At 34.2% G+C, this 12,326-nt stretch overlaps 1 protein-coding gene across 2 annotated transcripts in view; it reads left to right on the top strand.

The window, feature by feature from the left end:
• The first annotated feature begins 318 nt into the window (after positions 1-318).
• Positions 319-12,326, top strand: part of LOC111057152 (WD repeat-containing protein 26) — a 59,658-nt gene continuing 47,650 nt past the window's right edge. Inside the window, exons 1-4 of one of the 2 annotated variants that reach the window (XM_039428191.1) lie at positions 319-562; positions 5,810-5,909; positions 8,334-8,393; positions 11,724-11,860. In XM_039428191.1, coding sequence (XP_039284125.1) covers positions 351-562; positions 5,810-5,909; positions 8,334-8,393; positions 11,724-11,860 — 509 coding nt within the window. In that variant the 5' untranslated portion in view covers positions 319-350. The remainder of the gene's footprint in view (positions 563-5,809; positions 5,910-8,333; positions 8,394-11,723; positions 11,861-12,326) is intronic. The other variant, XM_039428192.1, reaches the window with a different exon arrangement.

Here is a 12,326-nt window from a genome sequence, read left to right as displayed (position 1 = left end):
TTATAATTGAATAGCATAGCATTAAACTTAATTTGATTCAGGCCCAATCATTGAAGAATATATTTATTGATGACTAAAATATACCGTAATTGGTGTAGCCTATATGTAATTTTTAGAAAGCGTACGGGTTTTTACTTTTTCAATGACAAACTCAATTCAAATTAAAAAATATTTAAATTCATATAGATTAAAGTCATGATTGGTCATATCCAAAAAGTTATTTCTACACTGTGGATAGTAGAATAATAATCTTGCAATGCTTATCAAGATTATCACTCCATCATTGATCCTGGAAACGGTCATTTGAAAATATCAACTAAGTTCGCAAAAGCTTTTCCTTGGAAGCTACAATGCAGCAACCAACGAATGGCTGTTCGCAACACAATGGAGCGTCCGAAGACCATCTTCATGCGTCTTCGTCCAACCAGCAAAATGGCACCACAGATATGACAGGTGACAACAACGTTGCAGTCAACGGAGAGCTGGTGCCAAAAACCATGGGAAAAACTGACCAGGACATTGTCAGGCTCATAGGCCAGCACCTCAAGACAATAGGTCTAAAGTAAGTAACAACCAACCTTACCTAACATTATAGATAACAATCTAAAAATCTTCTAACATCATTATTTTTTTGCTCATAACCACTCCTTTGTATCTTATTAGACCACTCTTCAAAAATAGATCTGATAACAAAACATTTTCACGATTGTATTTGTCAATGCCTTTGTTCCAACTCCGCATAGTTTTGCACAGTACGTATCAAGAACGCAATTCCCTTTACATCGTCAGCTAATTTTTCAATTGGGTCATTAACTAAAAACCATTGCTCATTACCACTACTTAAGATTTGTTTTTAAAATGAGCCTTGTATGCAGACTGTTACCTAGTGATTATTTTTGGTTGCTAGAAATATATTTATAGTGCAGGCTAACCTCGAACATTTATTATTGCATTATTGGTAATTTTCATTCTTTAATGTTAGCCTACATCCCATCATGTTTGTATTAACTTATACCGGAGTCGATATAGTTAAATCTTTCAAAATTAATAAACTTTTTTATCTTGTTAAATTTACTTATTTGCTTTCACTTAAAAGTAGGTAGTTTACTTTCACTGACATAAACTTTGTTCAATAAGAGTAATCGTTATGGTTAGTTCTTGCATAAGCCTAGTTTAAATAATCAAGTACTATAATACATTTCTGTATTGCAGTATTATTCAAGGTGATATCCTTGTTATAGTGTTTCTATTATCAACACCGAATCTGGTGGTTTAGCTTCTTTGAATTAACTTAAATTACCGGTAACATTATTGTTTCAAAGTCTGTTGAAACTGAGAGCTCAGCAATTCAACCATTGTTAGTTAGGTTGTCGGTTATTGGATTGAGATTATTTTCGTTATTAATTGAATACATTTTTTAATAGAGGCTAATCTCTTCAATTATAACTTGAAATTCAATTGAGAAAAAACACTCAAACCCATAAAAGATTACAATTTCTCTATGTTTTCATCAACTATTTTCAATTTAGCTCACTTTTACTTTGTTATCATCCTTTTTCAAGTGTTCTGAGTTATAGTGGTTACGGTATTTTCCTATGTATTCTGTGTAACTTTGCTATGTTGAGCACGATTCACACTGAACAGCCGTCTGGCAGAGACGTGGCGTGCCAAACTGTGTATTGGACCATAAGTTTAAAAGAAGTGGCGTGGAAGGGACAAAAGGTTGCATCACGTCCGTGTCTGAAGTGCTTTCTGTGTGTAGTGGGTCTAGGACTTCAGAGTACAGACCTTATGTGGATGATACTGGTTGAATAAGGAACCTGAACCTGGAAAACTGGAAATTAGTGACTGTGAAAACCCCTGAAAAGACAAGGAAATTTTAAACTCTGGAAAAATCAGTGTGAACATAAAACTATGTATAGACCTATGTAATGATAATTTTTCTTTAGTCTGTAGAATATGTCTTGATCAAATTTGCCCATTGTGGTTGATTGTTTTCAAAATTAGAAAAGCCCTTCATTGAAATGCTCAAATAAGAAACTTGAAATGCGTTGTTAGGTGTACAATCAGTCAAAATCATTCTAGGTATGCTAACAAACTGTTTTGATTGTGTCCTAAGGTCATCTTGTTCTACATGAGCTTATACAGTCGAACCTCTATATAACGAAGTCGATTATCCCGAGAAAAAATTCGCTGCCGAGAGGTATTCGTTATTGAGAGGTTCTGTCAAGAAAACTGCCACGATCCTATCAATCTTATAATATCGTATCACGGTGGTAAATAAATGAATATGGTACATAAAACATATCGCGAACGTAGGTAGGGTAACTATTAGGCCAATATTAATGTAAAAATTTAAAAATTCATGCTGTTGAAATACATGTTTTTTAATATTTGTAGAGTGTAATAAGTAAACTCACCAATTTATTTCCAGAACGCTTGATTTGTACTATTAGTAGAGCTTAATCAAAGTACATACTCTGTAGCAATATTTTTCAACTTTTTACACAACTATTAGATGAAACGCAAAATACGGTTATTTTGTCAATAACTTCACTATAATTACTATAATAACTCAAATTTCCTTTTTTTATATTTGAAAAAGTGAGTAATATCGGTTGAATTTTGCATTTGAATAAAACATCATGTTCGATAAACGACTCACATTTATTCAAACAGTCCGACATGTCTGGTACATTATTTTTCAGTTTTAATCCTTGCCTAATAATTTTGAAAGCCTCTAGAACTTCTTGATCTGACGGATTTGTTTCCTCAGGTTCGTCACAGTCATCATCATCATGATGATCATAGTCAGTTCAAAGAATTGAAATGTGTGACAAAAGCAAGAATGGGAAAAAAGTCCAGTCGGTCACCTGCCTGGTCTACAATAATGAACCCATCGACAAAAGACAGAAGACAGAGAAGAATAGCGCAAATTGATACGGAGAGCCCACCCCAAATGACATGGGAAATGATGATGAAACACTTTATGAACTAATAAGAATATTAAAGGGAATTGGATGAAATATTAATTTTATTTCAACTTGAAAGCTCTTGGAATTCAATTTCCAGTAGCTTGCATTCAATTTCCGACATGTGTTTCACCCTCTATTGCTCTATTGACTATCTACCTTTCTATCTTCTTCCTTCTTCCTACCTGAATTGCCATTATTTTTAGTCTATTGACCTTCCTGCTGAAACTAAATAATTCCTTGAAAATGACCGTCTGCTTCCTATACACAACACTACACTTTGTATGTTGAAGTCAAGAGAAAACTTTGTTGTTGAGAGGTCCGAAATTCGTTAAATAGAGGTAAAAAAGCAGCAAAAACTCTAACATGTCATGGGACTAGGTAAAAATTCGTTGTGTAGAGGATTTCGTTAAGTGGAGGTTCGTTATAGAGAGGTTCGACTGTAATATGGAAACCAGATATCCCTGGGTAACTCACTCACTTGCCCTCGAAACCACACAACTAATAAAATTCTTAGCACAAACTAATGGCCATGACCCAGAACTCAAAATTTATCAAAAAATGAAAAGATAAACACAAAAAATATCATTGAACATAACAAATTTATAACACTCACATGTTATAAGAGTACACTGTATATAAGGTGTATTGCATTTTGATGAATCCATAAGTTTATAATTGAGAGCTTGACGGTGCCTTGCTAACATCAAGGCATGTCTCATGAAGGCAGTAATCTCTTCTATAGCTGTACCACTCAGCAGACTAATTAACAGCTGTCTGGAACAAGGCATTTTTCCTGACCTTCTGAAGATCTCAAGAACGGTGCCAATCTACAAAAAGGGTGATATAAGAGTTGTCAAACTATCGACCTATATCTCTGATCCCTGTTTTTGCAAATATTATGGAGTCTGTGATGCTTATCCAACTTTCAGCCCATTTTGAGGAGAATTCGCTCTTCACGGAGGATCAGTTTGATTTTCGCCGTGGGAGATCGACGACTGAAGCTGTTCAACGCCTGGTGGAATCCATACTTGAGGCAATGGAGAAGAAGAACTCAACTGCCATCACCCTCTGTGACCTCACCAAGGCTTTTGATTGCGTATCTCATGAGATTTTGCTGGGGGAGCTCATGAGATATGGTGTTGGAGGAGTGGCCATGAAAACGATGCAGGAGTACCTTTTACGGCGTAGGCAGGTTGTAACGATTACAACCTGCGGTGCCAAATCGCAGGAGCTCCAGGTCAAGTATGGAGTGCCGCAGGGATCAATTCTTGGCCCGCTGCTGTTCCTCATTTTCATAAATGACCTTAGTATGGATGGAAAAGCCCTGCTGTTTGCTGACGATACAACTCTCATTGCACAAGAAGAGGATCCACAATTGGCTGTACTGAGGTCTGCTGAACAGTTGGAGGAGGCGAGCACATGGTTTGGGGCAAACAGACTGTGTATTAATGGAGAGAAGACACAGAATGTTCTGTGCACCCTGAGGCATGGTCTACCTCCTTTTGGAGGGCCTGAGGTTAAGCTCCTTGGATTCATGGTTGACTCATCACTGACATGGGACCAGCACATTGATATATGTAACCGACTCTCCAAAGTAACATATCTGATACGGAAACTGAGAAGCCATGTTCCAAGGAGTTACCTGGTTACTGCATACCATGGTCTATTTCATAGCCACATAAACTATGGGATTGCACTTTGGGGGCATGCAAGTGTATGTCACAGAATTCTCCTCCTACAGAAGAAAGTGATTCGTATAATAACATCATCACCATACTTGGAGCATTGTCGCCCGCTGTTCAGGAGGCTGGGAATACTCACTGTCTTCAGTCAATATGTGCTGAACTCCCTTGTACTTCTGAAAGGCCAACTTCACACACTCCAAGCAAGAGGCCAGATACACAACTATTCAACTAGAGGGGAAGACAACATTGACCTTCCCTACTCTAGATTGGCTAAGCTGCACACTTGCTACCCAATGCGCGCATTAAAAATCTACAATAGACTTCCACTGCATGTGCGGGAGCTGGAGGTGAGAGTGTTCAAGAAAGTGCTCCGAGAGAAGCTAATTAACCTCCCTCTCTATTCTTTGTGTGAGGAGGAGATTGTATGTTTTGTCAGTCTCTTCGATCGGCCATCTTGAGATTAGTGTACATATTTAACGTTTGTGTTTTATTAATCGACAATGTCTATCCGGTATATACACTGGTCACAGACAGAAGAAAATTGAATTGAACATTGACTAAATTTCTGCTACCTAAGTTAGGAATTTTATGATGATAGTGGGAAAGCTATAGACTGTTCAGAACGCTGATTCTTAACCTTCGAACATTAAAATGCTACCCACATCTATAGAATTGGGTTTACTCTTGGAGTGTTTAACCCAACTTTTTTAATTGCATCTTTTTAGACTTTTATCGTTTTACTCGACTGCCGCTATTAAAACGTTTGTGAAAAATTTTGTAATAGGTTATGTCAATGTTTATCGGTTGAAGTATAGAGTCCAAAAGAGAAAATTAACCTTTCTTCACCCACCGTTGAATTGTAATATGTTGGTAAAAATCTAATCAGTGGTTGTAATTTTTCTTACTTGTAGCTTATTCAATAATTTGGCATAGTTCACACTTCCATCAAACCATTCATTTGTTGTTTGCATGGAATTCTCATGTCAACTAGTATTCTGATTGAACAAAACAATCTGTTCTTGTATCTTCTGGTCTTGAATCATTCTTTTGGAAATAGTTTTCCACATTTCATCACCAATTAATTAAAAATTATTCTATATCTACCAATACATTTTTGTAGTTATATATTTTATTTTATTTGTTGTACAGTCGGACAGCTGATTTGCTGATGCAAGAGTCTGGCTGCCGATTGGATCATCCTGCTGCAGCAAAATTCCGCCAGCATGTAATGGATGGCGATTGGAATAAGGTATTTTTTCTCAAAAATATCTTCTCCATCTAGTCTTTTCACTGATTTTAATGATTTTGATTTTATTGTCATGTTTCGGAAATGGGAAAATTTATTCCATTCTCAATCACTTTTCAGGTTACTTCATTATTAATGTTAATGGAGTTGTTAAAATAACACTGATGTTGGTGTAGTAGAGAACTTAAATCCAACTGGAGTTGGTTTCAAATACCGAAAAGGACAATAGTATGCTTAAAATAAGAAAGAGCAATTTAAAGGTAATTAAGAAGCCAGTAGGGAGAAAAACAATGTGTAGAAGTACAAAAAATAATTAAAAAATTAAGAAAAAAAATTAAGAGAAAAATTGTATTTGATAAGAAAACGTAGAAGGAACAAGCGATTGATGCAAACCAGAGAACACTGTATTCATTTAAAAACTCCCATCGTAAATTCAAAAAGCATGTTAATTGAATCAATCGGCCACCTATACTATTGTTCGTATGAATGCATTTAAAGTCAATAGGCTATGTGAAGTGCAAATGATTCATATTTGTCTATTGAATTATTCACCAATGAAATTATTCACTTTAGTATGCATTGAATTATACTACTACGTAAAATTCATGAATTATTCTGACATTATTATACTACGTAAAATTTATCCATGATTGAGACATGCTGTGGAACTTCATCATACCAAGATGAATGAATGAATAAGACAATTTCACAAATGAATTTTATAATACCAAGTCACATTAAATAGTGAACACGAGTATATCATCCTTAGAAAAGATTCAATTTAAATACCGGCATTCTCAAATCCAGGACACTTCAAGTGCATTTAAATAACCTCAATCTCGCTTCGAGCTCACACTCCAACTAAATATCATAACATCAAGTGGGAAAACAAATCGAAATCATTTGATCATGCAATTGTCATTCATTGATATTTGTGCTACAATAAATTAATCTTCCATAAGTTGGTTTCAAATCAATTTTTCAATCCATGAAACTCAATTTAAATTGATATATTCTGTAGAAACAAACTTCCAAGTCTATGCCATCATGTTCATGTTCTCATTCATTCATACTACTTCCATTTTTCTTTAACATTCATTTGTTCTTCTAACAAAGACAACGAGTTGTCCCAAAAATGTATATTTTACATTTAAAATCTACAAAATCAAATAATATATATTAATGAAATTGGATGATTTAGGGTAAGGAAAATCGAAAATAAAGGTACAGAACATATTTGTCTATGAATTATTTTTATTAATAAGCTTTTTTGTAATTAATTTTCATTTTTTGGTTTGAAACTTATATTCCATACTTTGTTTATCTCAATTAGTTTTAACTCCAAACTCACAAACTTACCTATCCAATTACCCATAGCAACCTTAATTGGAATACTCAGTACTCATACATTTATCCAGTAGTAAAGTGTGACTAAGCTAGGAGATCAGAATAAAAAGAATGTTTGGGAAGAGCCGTTTTTTAAGTGTAAGAATTCAAAGATCAGGTCTAGTTCAAGTTGATTAGCAATTATTGTAAGAATTTGGAGTGAAATATACCAAGTTTGAAATTAATTGATTATTTATGTTGATCTTCCAGTCTTTATAAGTCGATATAAATTTTTATTGATATGTAATTGTTGACTACTGTGTTGATAAATGTTCTTGAAAAGAAGCTACCACATCTACCTATTGAGCCTGCCTTCGAGTAAAAGAGATCAGCTTAACGGGGTGAAGCTCTTTTGACTTTAAAAGAAAAACATCAAAGAATTTATTGTCTAACACAGCAAACTGTGCAAACCAACAATGAACTCAAGTATTGCTCAGTGTTAGGCTGGTGAATTCCTCTGTAGAATCACGGTAAACCATCACTAATTGGAAAGAGTCTGCTCTGGTCGCAGTGCAAGTCATGAATGTAAAATCTTGATGCACGAGATATTATCATACAAAGTAATGTACACTATTGCAATGGCAAAGGTGGCTATTAAAATGAATTGGAATAAACATGTATTTGTTTATTTTTCGTCATTAGTCTTCAGTTCACTGACCTGCTCTTTTTTCAATTTATTTTTTATCAGTATGGCATTTTTTCTTTCATTCATCAGCATCTTATCTAAAGTTGTGAATGCTTGCAATAACTAACCATGCTAATGTTGTGATTTTATAAAAATGATTAATTTCTATTAAAATGAAATTACAATTCTTTCTGCTAGCGTTAAATATTATCTGGGTGTGATTGTTTGATAGTTTCTCACACTTGGTACTCATATTAGGAATAATATTATTTTTACAACTAATTAGGAATTAATCTAATAATAAAATACCATCTTCTTGCGGATGGATTGGACTAACATCCTTCTAAACTGCTCAATACCTGATATTATATTTCCAATAATTTCAAATCGTTATCAATAATTTTTATTTTTTATAGGCTGACAACGACTTGAACGAGCTGAAATCTCTTTTAGAAAGCTCTTCTCAAAGGCTCAATGTAAGTATATCTGAAGGATTTCTATTGTAAAATTAAATTTATATAATATTTTTTCTATAAGACAATGAGACTGATGAGGTTTATCTATACTTAATGTATAATATAAAGGAAGGAATCGGCGGTTTATACATGTACGGGATACGAAATACATGTTTGACACATCATCAATGCGAGACCGAACAATAAGTAAACCTGTATATTTATCCATCTAAAAAGTGTTTGTATGATTAATGATTAGGTAGGTATTAACTCTTTATAAAATTTTTAAATTTTAAATTTTTCTTAATGGGGTTTTAACTCAAAGTTATAAATGATATGTCAAATGAATTTGTGCTGTTTCGCGACGTAAAGTTTATGGGCCCTCCTTTTTAGTTAGGTTTACCAAAAAAGGAAGGCCCATGTAACTGGCACTTCTCACCTAGATAGGTACACTAGAGTAATAGCCATCCCCTCAATTGGAAGAAAATTAGTCAAAAAACTTCATTTTCAATCAAGATGGTGCGCAACCTCACTGGAATAACGAAATACGCAACTGGTTGAACGTGACAACCCAAGCGCTGAATAGGACGCAGGAGCCCCAATGATAGGGTCTGCTATGCATGGCCGCCTCGTTATCCCGACCCCACGCCTTTGAGGCTATACCTTTTACATGCCTCCACAACCAGCTTACCTCCCTGATGTTGCTACAATAAGGCCTACTGAAGACACACTTATCAACATTTGGGAAGATGTGAATATGAATGGGCTAATTGAAACACATCAAGTGATGTATTGAGTTATTTGTTGTTGTTCACTCATTCACATCATTATTTTGTGTAGCGAAAAATATTGTATGTTAGTCAGCCGTCAATGTCTCTTTCAGGACTTGAATGAAATTCCAGTCTCGGCTAAATGTAGGTTTTTGTTTGTGTGTAAACTTTCGCAGTCGACGACGACAGGCATTGTTGTCTGAAGACATTCATATTGTCCAAATTTCAATTGAGCTAAGACAGCTGATCCAATAAATTTTGCTTATTTGTGTTTATTTATCTAAGAATCGAAACATTTCTAATAATATGAACATATTGCCACTTAGGCCTCTTTCACACGATAGGAAACGTGCACCTTGAACACTGAACAGTGTTCACGTTTTTTGTCGAAGTACATTGAGTCCAATTGAGTCTTTCACATGGGGATCCTGAGCCAGGAACCGGCTTTTGTCACGTCATTTCCTTCGAGGCAGCAAAAACCGGTCTAGATCGAGATACTAGCGGACAAATGGCGGCTTTCACATGAGGATCCTTCGTCTCTCTCGTCATCACTTTTTCTCAAAATCTATCTTTATTGAAAATGATGATAGAAAGATTCTGATTTCGAATTTGGATTCAGCGACCCCAAATTCTTTAAAGCGTAAGTCCCATTTTCGAAAATACCCGAAAACAATGAAGTTATGGTTGTTTTTGATATAGCTTTCTATTATCATATATAATTTATACAGTAAAAACGAACAGGCACTGTACTATACAGTACGTATGTACTGTAGCTATTATAATATAACTTACACTGTATCCGTGTGAGAAATTTGGTGGAATAATGCATTTTTTTCAGAATTTTTATTTCTGAAAATACCCAAAAATAACTTTGAAAAACCAACGTTTTCCTGCCGATTAAAAAATCGAAAATAACTCTTCTATATTGTTAAATGCATTCTTGAATGAATTCTGTTATTAATATCATAATTATCATGTTATGTCTCAGACTAAAAACGTGTAACAGATATCCAGATCACTATTCAAGCGATCAAGCTTTTTATCAATTTCTTTGTCTCCCCATGGCAGTAGGTTTGCGCACAACGTTTTCACTTGAACATTTTTGTGAAAATCATTAAATTGATGATAGAATAGATTATCCTATATATCTTCGAAAGCCAGTTACATGCACATCGATTTTGGTACGATTGATTTTTAGCCGTCCTTGCCCCAGATTAAGCGCAACTTGTCAAATATATCATATGTTTGATCCAACAGAATTTAAGTTTAATCCAATTGCTTTGTACTATGATACATGGTTTTCATTCGGATTCACTCTTTGATAGAAAAAAAACGAGATTCCAATAACGAATCGAGTGTAAATAGCATCGAAGTCGCCAGGCTGGTATGGACTATTTATGAATTTTTCATTATGCAATATCCACTCAGCAGTTCTAATACAAACACAAACATCAGTTTTGTTTTACTTTGAATAGAATGACATATTTTATTATTTAAATTCCTATTATTACCATGGACCGATTCAGATCAGCACAGTGTTTATACTGTATCTTCATACCAGATTTTTTTGATTGTTGCAAAGATTTCAAGTCAATAATTACTGGGAATTTGGAGTGATATTCAACGATTTGAACCTGATAAATTAGATTGTTGAATGACAATTTGAAATTCAATTAAGTTTACTATACAAGATTTATTTTTCTCGTATTTAATTGGGTGATAAAGAAAAATGATTTCTGATTCCATATTTGGATTCATCTTTTCAAAGTTTAATTTTTTTAGAAAACTAGAACTTGTTCATGTTTAAACTTTTCAAGTGTTTAAAATCTTCTTAAAACCTTTGCCTGTCCCTTTGTGAGGCAGAATAATTATTATCTTAGTACATTTTCACTATAAATAGTTATATGATAATGGAATGCTATATTAAAAACAGCCATAACTCACTTGTTTTCGGGTATTTTCGAAAATGAGACGTACGCTTTGAAGAATTTGGGGTTGCTGAATCCAAATCCGAAATCATAAATCTTCTATCTATATTTTTAAGGAAGTTAGACTTTGAGAAAAGTGATGAGTCATACTTTGAGCAAACGTCGGCTGAATTGTAAGATCCCCATGTGAGAGCTGCAAAATATGATCTTTCTCCCCATTAAAAAATATAATGCAACATAATCTTTTAGGTTATTTAAACAAATTGAAATCTACCCAATCTGAGATCCTCACCCTGTCGTGGTCGACGACGGCATTCACGCACAAACGAAAACCCACCTCAAGGCCTCGACTAGAAACATCATACTCGCCCTGCAAACGGCCACCTCCCGGCCACGTGACTTGAATAGCTATAACATTATTGAAATGGATCACATGGTAAAGGAATAATGGTATGTATCACATCACAGTATCAGTCAAAGAAACACAAAGAAGTACCAAACAACCTTGTACTTCAAGGTAGTAAAATTGCTTTTAGAGTTCAAATCAGAGTTTACTTGACTAATGGTTACTTGATGGCTAATGGTTTGGAGTAATTATCTGTGGTTACAATCTCCTAAAAGATACTTCACTCTAATAGTGTTTTTCTTCTCAGGAAATGAAATTTCTTCTACTGGAACAAAAGTACCTTGAATTTCTGGAGGACGGCCGGCTGTACGATGCTCTGCATGTGTTGCGCAACGAACTGACTCCTCTCCAACACAACACCGACAAGGTTCATCAGTTGAGCAGGTACCTCATTAATAATCAATTATTGATGCACTGTACTTGGTTTTCTGTCATAAATTGTTCTGTTGTTTAACGGAATATATCTTACTGATCAGAAAAAAAATCATTCACATTTTTCTATATTTGAAATGCAGATCACTGAAAACCCCAAATTCACTTGGTAAAATATATTTGTTATATTTGAATACAACTAATATTGAAGTACCTTTTATTATTAAAAACTTTAAAATATTACAACAAATATTAAAGTAATATTTTAAAGTTCTTAATAAGGGGTACTACAAGTTTTCATATTGTTTTTATTAATTTGTACAAAAATAGCCTGTATAAGTGAAGTGTTTTTCTGTTAAAACTTATGAAATCAAATGTACTAATTAATTTGTTTGTTTGTTATATTTGAATTTGATTGCAAAACGCTTTATTATATCTTAATGTTTGTGAATCCAATTTGTAATAATTTGTTATATTT

This window comes from Nilaparvata lugens, chromosome 5, assembly GCF_014356525.2.
Source record: "Nilaparvata lugens isolate BPH chromosome 5, ASM1435652v1, whole genome shotgun sequence".
Taxonomy (NCBI): domain Eukaryota; kingdom Metazoa; phylum Arthropoda; class Insecta; order Hemiptera; family Delphacidae; genus Nilaparvata; species Nilaparvata lugens.
This window is presented reverse-complemented; position numbering and strand designations above follow the sequence as displayed.